Below are 20,492 nucleotides of genomic sequence, written 5' to 3'. Positions count from 1 at the left end.
CTCCATCCGCAGCAGCGCTACGCCGCCCCGGGCCGCCCCGCATCCCCCTCCGCCTCGGGCTCTCCCCGCCCCGGGGTTGCCATGAAACCGAAAGCGGCGGCGCTTGCGCCTCCCCGCCCGCGCTTCCCCCGGCTCTGAGCCGCGCCCCGCACCTCCTTCCATCGCCCCGGCACGGCGGGCAGCGAGCTCCGGCTCAGGTGCGGCGGGGAGGCGGGACGGGACGGCAGGTGCCGCGGGGAGCGGGGCCGGGAGGCGCGGGGCGGGGGGGCCGCTGCTCCCCGTGCCGCTGATGGGGGCGGGCTGCCCTGCGGTGGGAGCGTGGGGTGACGGGTGTGGCCGGCACGGAGCGGTCCGACGTGAAAGCAGCCCCGCTACAGCGCTGGAGGGGATGGGCGGTGGGAGAGGTGGGTTCGGGTGCGTGGAGCGAGAGAAGGAGGTCAGGGATGCCCGGGGAGGCGGTGGAGTCACCGTGCATCGAGGTGCTCGAGACAATGTGGCACTGAGGGACACGGCGGTGGGGGATGGGTTGGGGGATGGACCGGATGGTTCTAGTGGTCTTTGCCAACCCTAACGATGCTGTGCGGTTCTGGTGTAATGAGCGAGTGGAGGGATGGGCAGAGAGGTGATGTGGTCGTAGCTGTGGCTAGGAAATATCATCTGTGGGTGCTGGATGGCTGAGTTAAGTACCACCTGCATTTTAAAAGGAGTGTTTGGAAAGCAGGCAGATGGTGAGGGCCTGGACAAGTGCACAAGCACACTAGACATGCTGCATCATATGGAGATATGAAACAGCTGATGAAACTGTGCAGGTTTAATTCTTCAAGCCCAAGGAAGAGGGATGAGGGTAATGGGCCCGCACGTAGTCTGGGCTGGCTGTATTGGATGTGGGTAGGAGGGACTGTGCAGAAGGTGATCCGCTTCCTTAGACTGGATATAAAGAAGTCTCACAATCAGGGTGGTGAGGCACTGGAGCAGGTTGCCCAGAGAAGAAGTAGATGCCCTAACCCTAGAGATGCTAAAGATTGGGCTGGAGGGGCTCTGAGCATCTCATAGAGTTGTAAGCATTCCTGTTCATTGCAGGGAAGCTGGACCTTCAAGGGTACCTTCCAACTCCAGCAATTCTATGATCCCCAGCACGGATGCTGGAATAGAGAGCTGGGAAGACAGCCTGCAGCAGCCTGGTGAGCTTGTGAGCAGCTGGCAGGAAGCTTTGGCTAAAGGTGTTAGCTGCCAAGAGATAAATAAAGACAGGAAGGAAGAAAAGAAAGCTTGTGGCTCTCATAGACACTGCAGGGGTGGTGGGAAGATGCACTGAAGCAGTAATGAGAGAGTCTGGAGAGAATGAGAAGTGTCATCCAGAGGGGGAAAGGTTTTCAAACTGGAAAGCTCTTATTGGAAACTTTGATAAAATGAGTTTCCAATGAATGCAAAGAGCAGAAGCCACGCAGCTCTTTATTTTACCCATATACTTGCTAAACACTGTATTAAAGACAGGAGCACAGTTCTGCAAGGCCTTCAAAGTGGAGAGCTATGGGTCAGGTTGAAAAATCACAGAATGCTTTGGGTTGGAAGGGACTTCAAAGCCCATCCAATTCCAATTAAATTAAATTAACCTGTATCTTTCTTGATTCTTTTTCCAGCCTTTTGTTTACACATAGGTAGATGCTATTTATTCTCAATTAATAGTAGGCTGTGGAGAGAGCGTTTCTCTTTCTGGTCCTCCACAGTCTGTATGAATTAAAACATTTGTTGGGCTCTTGATCTTGAAAGTGCTGGTGATTGCTGCAATGTTATTTTCTGTCATCTTGCATTCTATTCTCCAGTGTTTAGTAGCCTGCCAGGAGCAACGTGCTGACATGTCCTGTGTCCCCCTGGGTCTGTGCCTTGATTTGCAGAAGAACATTTTATTTTCTGGTCCTGCTCAAGTTTTTTGGCTTGTGACCACGGAGAGTTGATGTTCACACTGTGAGTCCCTCCGTTATCTGCGCTCTTTGGGTTGTACATGCAGTTGTTCCACCTCCTTCCCTCAGCCCAGGAAAGAGGCGAACCTCTGTACCCTGGTGTGTAGCAGCTCAGGAAGGTAAGGAAACTTGAGTCATGCATTCTATGTGATTCTGTGAAGTGGTAACTCTGTGATTCTGTGATATTATTAATTTAAAAAAAAAAATGCAGCAAACATTTCCCTAGCCTCTACATCTCAGTTTTACAACAAATAAGTGTGTGAGAAACTCCCAGCACCCCAAAGTGCAGTGGTTTTTATATGGGACTGCACACAGTGCTTTGTAGCTAAGTGCATTTGTGTGGGGAACTCTTAAAGAGAGTTTATATTTGCAGTATATCAGCATTTTCAAATGGGGTTCTATAAGAGCAAGGATGCTGCTGTGTCCTTATTTTGAAGAAGATAATACTGAGTAGCTGTTATTACATAAAGACAGTAACATAAGCCATTACATAAAGCTAAACAAACCTCAATGAGAGGAACAATCTGCAGAGCAGTGTTGCCTGAAGTGGTCACTATGAGATGCATGAGATCTCATCATTTATCAGTTGTATGGCTTTTCACCTCTGCTCAGAGGCCATGTGTCGGTCTTGGGTGCAGAGTTTCTGCCCTAAACCAACAACGAATCCATGCACTTGAAACTGGAGTGTGGCCCTTACTGAATATGGAAGCAAAATCTCAGGTATCAGTTCTTAATGTTGTCCTCGAGACAGCAGGTATAAATGGTCATCAGATCACATATTCAATTGAATGTATCCAGCAAGACTATTGGGTGCTATCCGTAATGAAAAAAAACAACAACAAACCTTGTCTGTTTCTTTGTCACTGACACTAAACCTCATGCCATGGCAGCTCTTCTCAGAGGAATTACCAACATCAGTCTTGGTAATGCCTGAGACACACCTTGAAGGCTATAAGCCCAGTGATGTTGTTCACTGCTGGGAGCAATAAGGCTAAAACCAGTGCCAACAGCAGGGGGATGGCTGGGTGTCACCCTGGGTGTGTTGGCATCCTTCTTACATGACGTCTTTCCTGATATTGGGCCCTGTGAAAGCCCTGCCACCTTTCTGTAGCCCTGTAAATCTCCATTGTGTCATGCTTGATCTCATCAGGACTTCTTAAGAATGTGTCTGTTCCCCTTTCTCATTTTTAAGAGAAGACAGTGATGATAATCTTCACTGTCATCACTTTCCCAGCAGCAATGTCATGAAGTCACTGATACCAGTTGTTTCTGACATAGCAATTACCTCATCATAGGCCAGAAAATGTGTCCATATGTCATCAGACACATACGTGCATCTAAGCGCAATCCAATGAGCTCGTGAATTCCTGCAGTTGAGCTGAAGGGCATTTCTAACCCCTGGAAATACTGAGTGTCTGAGAAGAAATAGGTGGCCTGCCAAAACCTGTGTCATGGTGAAGTTAGCAGAACTTGAGCTTATCCTAGTAAAGCAGATGGATAACCATAGGTATATTGAGAGGTATATTAATCTGTGCTGATTAAATCATTCATTAAGATCAGTTGAGTGCATTGAAAATTAAACTGTCTTGCGCCTTGAATAGGTATCAATGGACACATCAACTAAAGTCAAACCAATTGATGTCCTGGATAGTTTGTGCCCATGGGGTTGGGAAGGAGAAGTAACCCCTTGGACCTAGTCCTGCAACGTGTGGTCTGTACTGTTTGTTAGGAAATGTGAAGACTTCACTTTGGTTCCAGTACACCTCAAGAAAGAAAGCGTAGTTGATTGTTTTGTTCTCCATGCTTTTTTGTTACATATTTCAGTACCTTTTGTTTCTTTATGTGGTTCTTGTGTGTCTGTTTCTTTCCTTAAATGCTGTTCCTGTCTGTCTTTTCTCTTCCATTGTCCCACTGTGCACACTTTAAGCTTGCTAATGCTCCTTGCTAGTTCCTCCTGCCAGGGTCTTCAGCACTGCACTAAGTACTGCAGGGAATGGAGGGGTGCCCAAGAACAACAACAACCCTGGCCTATTGCTTTCTACTCATCTGCTGAGTGAGATTGTTTAAAATGAAGATCCTTCTCCTACTCAACTTCTCCATTTGGGGTTTTCCCCGAAGCTTCCCAGAAGCAGATGGCGCTTCCTGGAGTTGTGCTCACAGACACTGCACTCTCTGCAGTGCTGCCTCATGGCATTGGCTGGATGAGTGCTGCCTCCAGAACTGATGGTATTAAGGGGAACCCATGTTGCGGTTATTTCGCTCATCCATTGTCAATCTGCAGACATTATGCATTGTGCTTGATCAAGGTGTATCCTAAGGATGTGAATTCATTGCAAGGACAAAAGAGTATTTTCTGTTCTATAAGGTTTAGCCACAGAATTGATCTTAGGCTGTGTCTAGAAATGCAACTTGGACCAGTTTAATTGATCCCATAAAGAAGAAGCATGCCTTCAAATAGACGCCTTTCTCTGCCAGCACTGTACCAGCTTCAGTGATGACTTGTCTGTTCCTGGGCTTTAGGGATGGTTCAGGAAAGCATGCAGGAGTCTAAAATCCTCCTGGGAGCAGAGACTGAGATTGAACAAGATTAGAAATGCTCTGTGAGCAGGCTTAATTACAGGGAAAAAGCTAAAGAGAACGTGTGGCATTTGCTGCAAGACAGAAGAGAAGCTTTTTTTTTTTTTTCGAATACTTCTATTTTTAATAACAGGAGTACTGCAAATTATTGAGTATCTAGAAAACAAGATGCCTTACTTTGAGAGGAGGAAGGGAAATTGTTATTACTTGGTTTAATTAGGGGCTTGTTTAACTGGTTTAACTTGTTTAACAAGCTGACCAGTACTCAAGCTGACCGCTTTCTTTGATAACATACAGAATAAAGGAAGAAGAGACCAGGAAGTGAGGGAGGGAGCAGAGCAGAAGAAGGAAGGAGTGGGATTAGAGATGGAGACTTTGGCACTGTAGGAAGAGAAGCGTGTATTGATCCAGGGAAACAATGTCAGCATCCACAGGGACTGCAGGGATGGAGGCTGCTAGGAGTCTTGCATAAGCAATTAACTTCAGGCTCTGAAATAAACAGAGTGTATGGCGGCTTTGGTTATCACAAATCCAAATACAAACATCTGTTTTCATAACAGTTGGAAAGTTCTGTTTTAAATGTAAGATGTCCATGCAGCCTTCAGTGTGAGTTCCTGTGATAGCTGTGGCTCAACGGTGCCGTTTCCTCCATGAGCAGTCCCTCAGCTTCCTGCAGTGAGCAGACCTGCCTGTGCCCACACAGACTCCTGTAGGGATGGATCTGGCAACCCTGTGCCTTGGGTTTCCTTCCAGCCTCCTGTGCTTGCTCCTGACCATTTGTTTTCCCTTTAGACATGCCACTAAGTGCTCCCGTGAAAGTGATGTTATCAATATGAAGACTCTGCACCCTGAACTAAACCTGTGCAAAATGTTCTTGGTAACATTATGTTGCTCCAAAGAGCAAATCCTGCAATCAGAATATCAAAGCTGCAAGGGAAAATGCTTTTAGATGGCTTGCTCCTGTCCTAACGCTTTTGAAACATTTTTAGACGTGATCTTTTCAACGCTACACCAGGGGATTTCCACTCCCTTGCTGATTTAAAATGCTCGTACTGTTGTTTTAACCACAAAGCTCACACTCGTGCACGCTCGCTCTCTCATTCTCTCCTCGCTGAGGATCGGCTACAGATTTCAGGTACAGTTCTACTAAAACATGTCTCAGTAATGATGGCAGAAATCTAATGCTGTTAGAATTGTCATCTGTAAGCAGCTGTGCAGGTGTGTGAGTGCCACGTGGTTGTGGTAGAGGGCTTCAGAGCCTGAAAGCTGTCTGGAGCTGAGCTCCCCTGCTAAGCTGACAGCAGCATGGGGCTGCAAACAGAGAGCTCTGCAAGTGCATGGAGTGCTGAAGGGGGATCAGGATGGTGGTAAATCATCTATGTACTGATACAGGTAGAACTGAGTGACAAATGAAAGAACTGTTTGGTTCTGGGGCAGGGTGGTCTTATAGAGAACGATCTGCACAATGTTTTCTTGTGACCATCAGTATTTACTAACTTGAAGCATAGCTATTCAGAAAATGTGGGATTTCTGGAGTGTGGGGGGTTTCTTTTGACTTTTTGTTGTGTTTTTTTTTTCATGTGTGTGTGTTTTTCAAATGACTAGATTATAAAGTAGCTTCATTAGTTGGTTCTTCTTTTTTAATGACTCTTGTGTGTGGCCTCTCAGTAGCGTTAGGAAGAAAATGAAGTTCCAGCTGTGAACACAATTATTTTAAGACAGAAGTCCATATTACGTAACTTAATATTGTGTTGGTTAGACATAGAGAGTTTTACTGATAATACAAAATTAATTAATTCACGATTAGGAAATCCAGGGAAAACAGCAGATGTAGCATATAAGCAAAACTGGTCATAAAATTGAAGCTATTCAGCACCAGATACACTTTACTAGCTGCGTGAGTGTAGTAGTAAAGTGTGTAGTAAAGTTTTACTGTTTACTGTAAGCTTGTGGAATAAGGTAATGCTGGAGTTTGAATTGGGTAATATAGTCTCCATGCAAACAAAATCTAATTGGATTCTGCTGCCCTCTGCAGCAACAGGCTCTGTGGGGCCTCAGAGGAAGTTCTGAAACTGCTGCAGTTAGAAGCACTTTCTCTGGGATGCCAGTTGGTCACTGCACTGTGATTTTTAAGCAAGCAGACCAGCTCTTGGGCATTGATTTGCTACTGAGTGAAGCCCTGTGTATCTCAGTGGTGAGTCTGCTGGATCCTTCTCTGTAACCTCAGGGCTGGGAGGCTTCAAGAAATGCAGCCAGGATCCTTCTCCTCTGCAGGGACTTTGCTAACACACTTAGTTGTCAGCAGTCAAAGTATTGTAACTCTCCCTTGGGTTGGGAGGAGTGGTGATGATCCAGCAGTGATCCACTCAGGCAGCATCACCTGCTTTTTCTTTTTTCCTCTATGACTCAATATAATCTGCTGCATCTTCGATATGTATGCATTTTAATATGTGCAGACATCTACAACAGTCCTTTAGCAGACTGTTTAGCTGTGTATGTTGAGAGCTGGAGCATATGCTTGCTGTCCCCAAAATTCAGTTTTCATAGTGAAGCCTTATATTACTGATAAATCACATGACTTGGTTATTTTATTTCAAAACTAATGGAGACTGCTAATCTTCCTAGTTTATAAGGCAGCTTGGAAAGGGTCTTTTTAGTGCAAGGCATGTTCCTTTCCACTGTATTTGTCAGTCAGCTCCCACAGAAGTGAACTGATCTTAGACCTCTGAAGTATCCTGACTTCTAGAAAACTTTCCAAATCCTGACTTAAACAGGTTTCCCATTCTGGTAAGGTAGATAATCTTCAATGGGAGGGATGGGGCATCTTCTAAGGCCTTCTAAGCTCTGTTCCTTTGCCTTGGGGCAAAGGAATAGAGCCGAACTGGAACTAGAGTGTAGGAATACAAGTATATAACTTTTTTTTTTCATGCCCTATTAAACATATTTCATGGAATTGTGGTAGAGAAAGAAGTAATCATGGTGAGCAGCACCCCATCCCTGGAGCATAGCTGAGCACTATCTTCCCTTACACAATGAACCCAACTGAAACTATGCTCTCAGCCAGTAGCAGGTCCCCTATCTGCTAAACAGCAGGACCAAGCATCCCACTTTTTTTGTCCAGTAGCTCACACTTACCTTTCTCAGTTTAAAAGACTTGGTGGTGTTCAGTGCCCATGTGTTGCATTGGCTGTCCTGGATGTTTGGGTGCTGCAGCTTGCTGTAGTGGCTCATGTGCTTGTAGCTCGCTTGGCAATGTGATTAACCTCTCTTGGGAACCTTCATGTGAGAGAAAAGAGGAAAAACATACTGTCTTAAAAAAGAACTAACACATAATGCAAGTGTTTTTCTCTGTGTGCAGTCGGTTCATGGCTAAAAAGTTAATCTGTCCACATTAGTTCAGCATCATTGTTGCACATGGTCATAATTGCTGTATGACAGCAAGTCAGGCTCGTGTTGATTTGTCTTCTTAGGTTCTGCTTGTGTCTTACCCCACTTCTGAGCAGTAAGATAGTAAGAAATGGTTGGGCTTCATCTGATGTGGTGGTAGTTAAAGCTAGATAAAGAAACTGTTTATGGTATGAAGTTTCTTCACGGTGTTATTGCTAGTGAGATATGCATCTGCATTCAACTGTTAGATAAAAATGTTATCTCAGAAGCATTCTGCTGCTGGAGTAGGTATGGGCAGGGATGCAAAGCAAGGTGGGAACCCAGCTGTGAGCTATTTGTGCTATGCTGACATTGAGCTCCCACTCTTGGGTAGCTCTCTGTACTACATAGGCTTAGCTACTGGTGACTCCAGCTGCTTCTCTAGGTGCAGTCAGAGTTCTGTTCAGCTCTGCCATTCACACACAAGATAGGAACACTCGTCTCTCACCTAATAGAGGATGCCCTCACGTTTTTGGCAGCTGGGAGCAGGCAGAAGTGAAAGCACACCTCGGCGCTGGCGTGGGCTGGGCCCTGGCGTAAGCAGGAAGTTGATGCAGTCAACCAGCAGCAGGAGGGTGAGCACAAAAAGCATTTTTTCCCCTCATGGTTTCCCACTGATGTCAACTCAGAATGCATGGGCGTGGGCAGTGGAGGCCAGGAGGGACTGAAGGGCTCCTGCAGCCAGCCTGGGGCGGCTGTGACTGTAGTGGAAATACGTCACCTCACGCTAAGCATTGGCCACCAGTGGGTCTGTCACCCAGCCATGACCTCTGGTTTCTTGGGGCTTGTCCCACACCAAACCACGTTGATTCAAGCAGACTCCACTCCAGCTTCAGTGTGTGGCAAAGTGAAGTGCCTCTTTTTTGTGTTACCCCCAGCACCTCGGTCCCAAACCTGTGGGAAGAGCTGACCTACAGCTGAAGGGCTGCACCAGGAAATGGCAGAAAGCCGCTAAGCCTGGTAGGGGCAGCACAGGTCAAGGTGGCCACTGCTCACCTGTGATGGAAGCTGTGCTGCTAGTAACCCCTCAGGCTGCCTCCTGGCATCCCATGTGGGAATGAGGGAAATAAAATTGTTCTTTGAGGAGCACCAGAGCAATTGTGCTCCTTGGGGAGCACCCTGTTACCCAAGGAGAAAGGGTCAGGCAATGCAATCAGCGTCTGACAATCCTCGTGTCCAGTCCTGCAGGCTGGTAGATGTGTCTGAGGTCCACAATGAGCAGACTGGCTCCTACTGATCATGTGTTTTGGCTTGCTTGCAAGTCATCTGCTCCCTCTGACCTGCAGGATTTCCTTGTCCAACCCAGGATTTTGAGTAGTAGAGAAATTTGCTTTCTGAGCCCCAGTTTCTCCATGACCTTTCAAGCTCTGTGCTGTGCCAACTTCACCACTAAACGGTGGCTAACAGCCCTCAGTTGAATGGCATATGCCATGTATCAGTGCTGCTCGGTGCCATCTGCGGGGTTGTTGTGGTGATGTGCCAGCCATGCCTCCACAGCAGACACCCTCAGTGACCTTACAGGAGCTGAGTCAGGTCCTAGCGAGGTGCCACTGCCAGCAAAAGTGACTCAGGTGACTGGCAGGGAGGGTGATGCACCCAGAGGGGAAACAGCACACTCAAATACTGCTGTGAAACTGAGTAGTACCTCCACAGTGAGTTGTGGTTTTGTGCTGTCAGTAATGAGGTATGGACCAGGAGATCAAACACTTGTGTTACGTTCTTTTATTTAAGAAAACATGGTTGTGGCAGGTGAGCTGTGCTGTAGGTATAAATGTCTTCTGAATGCAAAGCTACAAGAAATAGCTGAGCAGCTTGAGGTCTTGGGCTACTTGCACAAAAGTACTGTAAGATTGTGGGGACCCGTGGCAAATCCCAAGGCTTGTGACTGTTAGAGATGGAAACAGGCGTTGCTGTTTTTTTCCTATTAGAAAACTAATGTTGCATTCATCTGCTGTGTCTGAGCTTTTATAGGTTGAACAAAAAACTTATGGCATGTTTCTGATTGCAGTCTTCCTTTTTTTTTTTTTTTCCCCTGCAGACAAGGTTAATATAGTCAGGAACTGACATATAATTAAGTATAATTTTGGAAAAAATGAGATTATAGTCCACTGCTATAAATGAATGATCATCTGGAAAAAGAAGGATGACAAGATAAGAGGCTTTGGGTCTTTTAACACCTAAACTGAAGGTAAAGTCCCTTTACTCTTGCTTTTTTTTGTGTGTGTACGTGCGTACTCCTGGCCCTGAACCACAAAGCTATCTTGTTTGCGCCAGTGCAGTGAATTTGTGATACTGTGTGGGAGGGTTCCACGTTAAGCACAGACTTTCCTGGCAGACCTTAGGGTCAGCACTTGGCCTTTGCTTTCCCCACATGTGCCTGCTTCAAATTTTGGTGGTTTTTTTTAGACTAACAATTGCTGCAAGAAAATTGAGGAAAAAATTCCCTGTTCTGGAGAGTAGTTCTCAAATCCTGATATTCCTTCCAATGTGTGTTTTAGCGCTTGTCATGTAAGCATCATCTTGGGGTCCTCTGAGCATTCTGTTGTACTTCCACAGTTGATGACATGTTTCCCTCTGAAATTTGTTGGACCCTTCTGCAAACTGAAACCCTCAGACAGATGGCAGCCTGCCGTAGGCTATAGCAGAGGTGAGGTGGCTGATGGTGAGCATTTAACAAGATTCTTCCCATGTCTGATTTCCCAGCACAGTTTCCATGGCCTGTGAGGAGCTCACTGGTGTCTCGGGCATCTTTATGCGCCAGAACTCTGCTAATGCTGTTTCTCTGGACTTCGAACCCGACATTCACTACAAGTTTGTGGAAACCTTAGAAGATCGTTACAAATGTGCCTATTGCCACTTAGTCCTTCACAATCCCCACCAGACAGGATGTGGGCACCGGTTTTGCCAGCAGTGCATTCTCACTTTGCGGTTAGTACAAACTCCTTACTGTATCTACAGTATTATATATATATTTTTAATATTTCATGTTACTGGTACCAGTGGCTCAATTAAGGCTAGTTTCAATTGGTTCCATATAGTTTCTTTACTTTTAGTGGAGTTTTTGAACTGATGTTAGTATTACCCAAGACTACAGTGAGAACAGAATGGTGCTGCCACCCATTTGCTTGGGATTCACCTGCAGATGTAAATAAGCTTACCCTGCAGACCTATCAAATGTTCTGAGTGCATGTGGGTAGGAATCTGGCCAGGACAACAGCAGAGATGCTGGATTGTGTAGATAGATGTTGCTTTTACTTGTTATGAATTTTAGACATTTTATAGTTGTCACTTTTCCCCCTCTGGGTTGCCTCCCTTTGCACAACTGCCTCAATATGCATTTTCTCATCTTTTATCACAGGATTTCTTCTAATACAGAGACCATTAGGTCTTTCTTTATTGTCCTAACAAGGAACACACTGCTTGTACTAAACAGAGGTTCGGCTTAATGCACACAAGGATATTTTTTCAGATACAACATTTGTAAGAAGCAGATGGCCAGAGAGTGACAAGATCCCCTTTAATTTAAAAGGCATCTTACTATCAGTTATAGGACAAACTGTGCTTTCTGTTATAAGTTCATTGTTGCAGCTTAATAACCTCCCAGATCTCTAAGCAGACTGTGGCTGTGTAGCTGCTGGATCAAAGCCTTTTCAAAGTGCTTTTTGATTCTTATGGTACCCCAGGTGAATGGGATGTAGACAAGCCACGTTCCTGCCACACTTTATTATTACATAAGTTCTAGGTATGAGGTTTTGTTGATTCACATCAAGGAAAATATCACTTTGACATAGGAAAAGCAGATAAGATTTAACTTATTAAACCGTCTCCAGCTTAAATTACGAGTGACTAAAATGTAGGAAATTTAAGATGGAACAAGAATCTGTGCCCTCAAATTATCCAGGCTGGGCTTTCTTTTGATGAACCCATACTAACTGCCTGATAACAGCTTTGTTCTCTAAATGCCTTTCCATATCCCCCAGGACAATCTTCTCCACAGCTTTTCCAGGTTAGGCCAACAGTTCTATAGTTTCCCAGGTCTTTTCCTCCAGCCCTATTTGCAGCTGGGTATAATACTGTGCAGCTTCCAGACAACAGGAGCCTCTCCATACCCCCACGACCTTAATTAGATTGTTGAGAGGAATTCACCTACAACGCCCACCTCGGCGCCCTGGGGAGATACCATCAGGGTCCATGGAATTCTGAATGTTCAGCTGATACAGCTGTCCCCTACAATTTTGGTGACTACAAATTGAAAGTCACTGCTCCATCATCCATGCCAGCTGTATTCTAGCACAGCCCAATCTTGAAAAGTAAATCAAGTCTTCTGTGGGTTAACACAACTCTCCTTTTAATCTAGAGGACTGAATGCAGTACCCACCTGTCCTGTCGACGAAGAAACAATAAAAATGCACGAGGTAAGTGGCTGTGCACGCAGTAACCACCTGCATGAAAAAAAGCAGGACAGCTGAGTACAAGGCGGATCTGAGTCTTTTCATCCCCAGAGGTGAAGCAGTTTTTGTCTTACAAAGAGATGCTGATTGAAAGTAAAGAAAAAAATATCTGGATGTACAGCTAAAGCTTTTGTTTATACTTCGCATTCTAAAGTTATTTCAGTTTAGTCCTCTGTATTTCCAGCAAACTGTCAAACAGTTTCACAGAGTTCTAAATCTTCTCACGTCTTTCAATATTTTCATGGTGGATTTTTATAGGTTATTTTACCTATAAAGCAAGTTCATGCTGCTTATTTTGCAGTCCACCTGATTTTAGTAATGGGTTCATCTGTTGTTATTTGTGTGCCAAGGCTTTAAAGTATGCTGCCTACTTGATCCCGCCAAATGAATTTCCCAGTGAAATGCAATGTCTCCTCCCTCTTCTGCTCCTCAGACAAAATTGTAATCAGACCATCTTTGTGATTCTGTTTTTCACTCACTGTCTGCTGCCCTGTGGAAATCTTATGTCTGTAGGTCAGCACAGAGCAGCTGTATAATGCTCTGTGTAGGAAGATCCCTGAATAAGACTGGAAGTTTGCTCAGGATGCTCACTTGCTTCTGCTTACACAGCTGTTTCTCTGAGTCTAAAACCAGTGTGTCTGAGCATCGTTGCCATTCCATTCCTTTACAGGTGTTCAAAGACAACTGTTGCAAAAGAGAAGTTCTCAACTTGTACGTGTTCTGCAAAAACTTCCCTGACTGCAATTCCAAAATAATTCTGGGGCGGTATCAGGTTAGTTGGCTCAATCACATTTAAGCCTTTGATTTTCATGTGAACTTTGAGTCTCACGAGCTAAATTTCAGTGGCTGTCTTCAGACTTTTGTCACTGTAGCAACGTGGCTTGGGTACATAGTCTGTGACTTATTTATACACCGGGTAACAAATACTATGTCATGGCCGTAAGCTTATACCAGCTGTGCCTTATTTGTTTGATAAGAACCCTTTGCTTTATATTGTTGTGAATACATCTGTCATTTTGCAAGTTGAAGAGGTCTGTAGTGTAGGTTTTCTAAATGATAGCGAGAAAACAATGATATGGGAATTTAAGTGTTATAAAGACAGCAAGGATAATTCGCATCAGAAGTCTGTGCAGGGTGATGTGGAACTGGGGAGAGAGACCCAAGACTTGCTGCTCAGCAGAGCCTGAGGCCAGTGAAAGCCAAGAGCCATGACAGCTGTGTGTCAGACTGGGGTTTAATTTGCTTTTATGCATTGCAGGAACATCTTCAGCAGTGTTTGTTTGAAAGTGTGCAATGCACTAATGATGGATGCTGTGATCAGATCCTTCGGAAAGATCTGAAAGATCATTTGAGTCAGCACTGTAAATTTCGAGAAGAAATTTGTCAGTACTGTAATAAGTATGTGGTGTTAATGAACATAAAGGTAAGATTATAACACGTTGCCTGCAATCCATCCATACGTTTGCCTCTTAATATTGCTGAGTGAAACATTTCCAGCATTGCAGTGGAGTTTCACCACTCATGAAACAAAACTTGGCTGAGTAGCTGAAGGAGAAAGCTTAATGAAAATGAGCATGCTTTAACTAATACCAGTTACTTTTGCTCTCTTAAAAACATGATGTGGGGCTTCTGTGTGTATGTTTATGATTACTTTTTGCATGCCAAATTAATAATATTGAGGTATACTGCTTTACAAAAATGCAAACTATTGCCTTGTTTTTCTTCCCCAGAATCATGAGGAAAATGACTGTCCTGATTATCCCATGCCTTGTCTCCAAAACTGTTCACAGATCATTCTGAAAAAGGAGGTATGAGGATTGATTTCATATGCAGCAGTTCAGCAATTTGCACGCTTCTCTGAGAACTGAAACTCACATCACAGAATTCATTGGCTCACACCAATAAAACTTCATCACTCTAAGTATTTTCTTTGGTTGGTCCTAAATGTGACATATGTCCCATCTGACAAGTGAGGTGTTTGGTCACTGCAAAGCACTAGTATTGCAGTATGGGAAGATACTTGTCTTGCTTGTTGACTCTGAATATTCACCTTCCTCTTTATGCAATCATGACATTGGCTTCTATTCACCTCCTATGCAGGTACTTAGATTTTACCAGTACAACAAGTTACTCAATCTTTATTTCATTGCAAGTTTCTTTGTTAATATATGCAGATTGAAAAGCATCACACTGTGTGTCCTGAGACTGAAGTGGACTGCCCATATAAACAGTATGGCTGTCTTATAAAGGTAATGTTTTATACATAATTGCTTATACAAGGAATTTGTCTCCCAGACCAATCAGAGTAGTTAATTAAGACAACCATTTTTAGTTCTCTTACAAACATTTCTAATAAGATGCTACAGCAGATAACCAGGACTGTCGTTCCCTCACTTTCAGTGCACAGAGGGGATGTTTTAAAGTCTTGACATCAATAAATTTTTTACCCACCAGCTTCAAAAATCTGCATGTCTGATTGTTTTATTCTTTTACTCCCTTTTTGCTTCACTAAGGTGAAAAGAGGGAAACTTGCTGAACATGAAAATAGTGCCCTGCGGGAACACATGCTGCAGATTTTAGACAAGAATTCTAGATTGGAGGAACAAGTAAGTTGTATTTAATGGACGCTCTTCAACAGTCCTTGGCAGCTTGGAAGATTATAAGAGATTTTGAATTTGCTGTGTGTTACAGCTCAGCTGCATTCTAAAAAGACTGTTTTTATTGTCCTTGCTTACCTCAGAAGTCAGAATATGCTCTTCTAGTGAAGTCAGGCAGTTAGCTGGAAATTTGTCTGTGCTCAGACATGTGTATTCCCCATCAAGCACAATGGGAGCCTTGTTGCCATCACTTACATCACTTGCTTTTGACTTCTTACAACTGATGCTAAGTTTGTGGATGGTGCATTTGAAGATTTCAGGGGCCAGCCAGACTGCATTGAAAAGGAGCCTTGGGCTGCTGAAGTTGTCCCCTCTGCAGAGGTGGCACAGAGCAGTGCAGAGCTTCCTGCCTACTTCCAACTTAACACTGGCTTATAAAAATCTCACTTTGCAAGCTGGGCAATAACAAGTCAGACTTAAGCTGCAGGGATGTCAGTATTTGACAGCGCATATCCCTGATTTTTGAATTATCCAGCTAAGTTAGAGGTTTTATGCCATAAACTTTTCTACTTTCTCCTGTACCATAACATGTTTTAATTTAATACCTGTGCATTTTGGTTATGCACGGAGCTTTTACTCTGTATTTTTCCACCTGTAGATATCGGACCTGTACAAGAGCCTGGAATGTAAAGAGATTAAAATCCAGCAGCTAGCAGAGGCTGTTAAAAAGTGTGAGAAAGAATTCAGGCAGTTTACACAACTGTTTGGTAAAAACAGCAATTTGATGGTAAGCACACAGGTGAGTGGCACATTGCTTTTTACCTTTTTGGCCAGTGGCATTCTTGCAGTTTAAACCACAACATCATCAACAGCAAGACAATAACAAATACTGTCTCCCAGACACTTCCCAAGCTCTTCTTGTTTACAATTACAATATTGTTTTGTAACCAATAAAGAAATTTAGATATATAATCGAGGCAAAAAGTACTGTATAAATCCTTATGGCCAAACCCCCATGGAAAATAGGAAGGTGTGAGTTTGAATCATCAGTTGGATGAAATAAAGCAGCATGCACTGATGTGAATTGAGGGATGGCTTTTCAGCTGGTAAATGCCAAAAAATAGATGATTTGGACACATACATAAGGCAGCAGAGTACTTCTGATTGCACTGTGTAGTTAGTATTGCTCACGTGCTAAAGACATCTTTATTTCCAATGAAGTGGCTGATTTTGTAAATGTTCTTGTCTCCTTTTCCCACTTTCTTCCTATGGCACTGACTGGAAGGCTCTTGCCAGTCATCTGGATAAGTCTGCACGACTGGAATCGCAGGTGAAACAGCTAATACAGATGGCAAACCAGCAACAAAGTAAATTAGACTTGAGACCTCTGTTTGACACAATTGAAAATGTAAAACAGAAGATTGCCCTTATGGAGACATATGATCAGCGATTAGGTATGTTGGGACTTCCTTCTTTTCTGCATGGGTTTGGGATCTTTGCTGATGTTGTGGTGGCAAAGTAGAGGCTCTGGTACTGCAGTGAGTCAGTTGCAACTCTTAGCCAAAAATGGTTCTCCTCTCTGGGCTTTCTATGACCAACTTGTGGTAGTACATGCTACAAAAATCGTCCCATCTTCCCTACTCCACAGTGCCACCAGAGGGCCCAGCTTCTGAATTCCTGAGTCACAGAAGGGACAGAGAGCTGCGTTTTGTGAGGCTGGGGCACTGTGGTGGTAGCAGTCATCGTGTCCCTAGTCAGACACTAGATCTGGCTTGCAGTTAGCGTTTTTCCTTATTCAACTACCTGCTGCAATTAGAGTTGGAAGAAAAAAAGGTTAACAGCTATAGCTAACAGTCTGTACTCAGTACTGTTCTTACATATTGTCAGCTCAAGTTTGGCTGCTCTTTGTATCCAATGTCTGATGGTTTTATTTTACTTTTTCCCAGCTGTTTTGGAAAGTCAGTCCAGCAAACATGATCTCCAGATCAATATTCACAAAGCACAGCTCAATAAAAACGAAGAGCGGTTTAAGCTTTTGGAAGGCACGTGCTACAACGGGAAGTTAATTTGGAAAATCACAGACTATAAGATGAAGAAAAAAGAAGCAGTGGAAGGTCGCGTCCTCTCCATCTTCAGCCAGCCCTTCTACACCAGCCGCTGTGGGTACAGGCTGTGTGCCCGAGCCTACCTGAATGGGGATGGCTCAGGCAAGGGAACGCATGTCTCACTCTACTTTGTTGTCATGAGAGGCGAGTTTGACTCACTGTTGCCATGGCCCTTCAAGCAGAAAGTTACACTTATGCTTTTGGACCAAACTGGGAAAAAAAATCACATTGTGGAAGTCTTTAGAGCTGACCCCAATAGCAGCAGTTTCAAAAGACCCGATGGAGAAATGAATATTGCCTCTGGTTGTCCACGCTTTGTGCCACACACGGTTCTGGAGAACACAAAGAATACCTATGTGAGAGATGACACTCTGTTTCTGAAAGTAGTTGTGGATTTAACTGATCTGGAGGAATTGTGAAGAAAAAAAGTATCCAATCAGTGTGACTGCTTTAATTTTTATGAAATGCCTTCTTGGTGACCACTAGCCATGCAATAGCGAACTCCACCAGCCAGCTACTGATGTGTTTCAAGGCTTTTGGACCATGTGGCAGATAATGAATTGCCAAAATATCAGCCTTTGTTTTTTAACCATTTTTTTTCAAGCCTGCAGCTTCAAGGCAGCTGTGAGACCAGTCTGATGTGAACATGCATTCAATCCAGTGCTTTGACTTGGCTCAGTAAGGGCTGGGTGTGAATGCTTGGCTTACATCACAGGACTAGTGACTTAGGATGAAAATCCTCCTATGAGCTGTTGGAAGCCCAGGCAGGCCTGTGGGCTCCACTACTCACACCAATGCACATTTCACTTGTCTGAAATGGAACCATTTCAATATTAGCTCGTTCAAATCAATGTATCGTAAGCCCTCAATCTCCTGGATTTTTGAAGCAGTGAGAAAGGGGTTCAGCCAGACACTTGTCAGGGATCTTGCATACTTTCTTTTGTTAAAGTATTTTTTACCAGGAATTCCAGAGCACGATACCAATGCCTCTTACTTTTCTAGCCTGATATTTCAGCTGTACAGAAGGTCACAAAACGGCTGCGGTAACATCTTTTTCATTCCTGCCTAGTGCCTTGGGACTGATTTCCACTGGTGATCAACATCCACAGTCCCCACCTGAGGTCAAAAGTAGCCACATGACTTTCTCACCTCTCAGGATATGGCCATAAGATACTCAACTGCCAGCTCTTCCTTTTGGAAGAAAGGGGACAAAATTCTTCTGTTTGCCCTTCCAGGTGCATTCCTTTGGCCTACCAGCTCTACAAGTGGCAGGAAGAGCCCTGGTTATTTGTTTGGGAAACACCTCGGATAACATGCACTGTTCTCCCTAGAAATTTGGAATTTGGGGAATGAAGGGGGAAATAGACAAGGAAATGAAGTTCCTATTGGAACCCAGGATTCACGAGTAGTGCAGCTTGAGCATTTGTTATAAGGAGTGAGAGCTGCTGAGCAATTACTGCTAACTATTAAATACTTAGGAAGATCTTCACTTTTATCCTAAGTTCTCTCCATATTGCAAGGGAACAATGGCATTTTATTGGAGACACACTAAGAACGCCAAGATCAGGCACCAAGCAACAAGAAGCAAAGAACACACAGTGCCTTTTAAAAGTCTTTCGGGTGCTTGGAGGATGGAAGTAATTTTGCACACTCCATCATTTTGTTATTAGAAGTGACAGAATTTTTGTGTCTCATCTCCTACAGATCAGGTAGTGAAACAGCAAGATTTTATCCACTGCTCCTGCAGCCCATTGGCAGAATAAAGCTGCAGCTTCTGAAAAGGATGGCATGAAATCAAGCTGGATTTAGAGTAAGAGTAAACAAGGCAGGATAAAAGCCAAAATGGGGCACAGACCCATTAAGGTATAAGGTAGAAAATTCAAGATGGCAAACATGGCAGGATGGAAATCGACACTTCTGTGCAGAATGATACAATATGATTTGGTGATTGACACTAAGATGAAGGCAAAATACCAATATTGTATATCTGGGAGCTCACTGCTATAGGCATTTACTTTTCCATGCAGTTTCTAGAATGTAAATCAGACAAATACTTTCAGATTTGGAGGTGGAGTGGGGGAGAAGCCTTAGTGATCTGTACATCACAGTAAGGTAGCACACCTGGAAGTTTTCCATCCGAAGTCCTTTGTGTTGTACCACATCTGCATCTGATGGGCACATAAAGGTTTTCATAGTGACCAGAGAGATGATGAAGGTCCGATTTTGTTCTTTTGTATCACCACCGTGACTGACTTTACACTCCATGTAGTGGAGGGAAGTGGGCCTTGTGTCCTGAATGCTTTTTGTTACAGAAAGAGGAAGCTTGTTTGAAAGATACTGTGGGATATGGATTCTGAGCCGCTGCTGTGGACTTCATATTGACTGATACTTTCAAAGGTATAACCAAGTGGTGTCAGCTGCAGGGCCTTGGACTGTCCTGTGTGTGAAGTGTAAAATGAAAGGCTAAAGACCCTGGAGAACTGAAGTAGGATGGAAAGGACTCGCTCTGTATCCAGATGAATAACAGACCTCTCTGCCTCCATACCCCAAGTATAAAATGGGGATAATAATACTTGTGGAAGTGTTAGGACTATTTAAATGTTTGTGAAGAGTTTTGAGCATGAGAAGAGCTAAGTATTATTGGAACTCCATTTCTAGTTGTTGAGTTGGTGATGGCGTAGTGGTGTGGGTGTGTGTTAGTGTGCGGCTGGGACAGTGCTGGAAGCGTGCTCAGCTTTGGGCGGGCTGTGCCTGTGTTGGCTTCACCTTGTTGCCATCAGCATTCCTTTCAAGATTCTGAAGCACAAATGACTCACCCTGGGCGACAGAAACGTCCCCGTTGGAGCACTGCCTGTTTTATAATGAATATACTGCGAAAACTACTTCTTTTCTAGCGCCATCTTATTTGAACTGGTTTCTTTTGTTACAATAGTTTTGTGTCAAGATTTTCAGCGATTTTTACTACTTGTGAGCTGCGTTTTAAATTTCATCTCATTCCCAATCGCTGTCTAGCATGAGCACTGGGGAAGGGTTGCGTTGTTGCATGATAGATACCAAAAAACCTTTCAATAATGTACCGGATAAGCAACCAAAAGCGTGTTCTACATCAGCACACGGTGTGCTTTTATGTAGTCACCGACCGTTTGTAACTGTTTGAACATCTCTTACTACAACGCGGGCATTTTTCTAGCCAAACGTTATAAGTGTATACGCAAAAGCAGGGTTGGAATAAATAACGTTACCACCTTTCCAAACAGCTGTGCATCACGTCGGCGTATGGGCGGTGCTCAGCGTGCTGCCGGCTCCCTCAAACAAGACAAAAGCCGACTGCTCGTTTCCAGCAGCCCTGGAGCCGGGCCCCCAGTGAAGGCATGG

The 20,492-nt window shown here is 44.1% G+C and overlaps 1 protein-coding gene across 4 annotated transcripts; it reads left to right on the top strand.

Moving 5' to 3' along the window:
• The first annotated feature begins 41 nt into the window (after window positions 1–41).
• Window positions 42–20,371, top strand: TRAF5 (TNF receptor associated factor 5). Of its 4 annotated transcripts, none has more exons than XM_015857378.2 (14): window positions 42–197; window positions 1,081–1,181; window positions 1,824–2,080; window positions 10,003–10,152; window positions 10,673–10,892; window positions 12,322–12,379; window positions 13,086–13,187; window positions 13,674–13,838; window positions 14,146–14,223; window positions 14,590–14,664; window positions 14,929–15,021; window positions 15,671–15,811; window positions 16,298–16,466; window positions 16,959–20,371. In XM_015857378.2, exons 5-14 carry the CDS (start codon window positions 10,678–10,680, stop codon window positions 17,534–17,536), a joined length of 1,674 nt encoding a protein of 557 aa, XP_015712864.1. In that variant the 5' UTR covers window positions 42–197; window positions 1,081–1,181; window positions 1,824–2,080; window positions 10,003–10,152; window positions 10,673–10,677; the 3' UTR covers window positions 17,537–20,371. The 4 variants fall into 4 exon arrangements, with proteins under 4 accessions (XP_015712864.1, XP_015712859.1, XP_015712860.1 ...); XM_015857373.2 differs by having other exon boundaries at window positions 43–197; window positions 10,668–10,892; XM_015857374.2 differs by lacking the exon at window positions 1,081–1,181 and having other exon boundaries at window positions 43–197; window positions 10,668–10,892.
• The last annotated feature ends 121 nt before the right edge of the window (window positions 20,372–20,492 follow it).

Source organism: Coturnix japonica, chromosome 3 (genome assembly GCF_001577835.2).
Source record: "Coturnix japonica isolate 7356 chromosome 3, Coturnix japonica 2.1, whole genome shotgun sequence".
NCBI lineage: Eukaryota > Metazoa > Chordata > Aves > Galliformes > Phasianidae > Coturnix > Coturnix japonica.
The sequence above is the reverse complement of the archived record's forward strand: the minus strand, read 5'-3'. Positions and strand labels throughout refer to the sequence as shown.

Coding starts and splice junctions, on each gene's coding strand:
- TRAF5 (XM_015857378.2), top strand. CDS start 10,678: ATGGCCTGTGAGGAGCTCACTGGTGTCTCGGGCATCTTTATGCGCCAG. Junction 10,893..12,321: donor CAGTGCATTCTCACTTTGCG/GTTAGTACAAAC, acceptor CTTTTAATCTAG/AGGACTGAATGCAGTACCCA. Junction 14,224..14,589: donor AGATCATTCTGAAAAAGGAG/GTATGAGGATTG, acceptor TAATATATGCAG/ATTGAAAAGCATCACACTGT.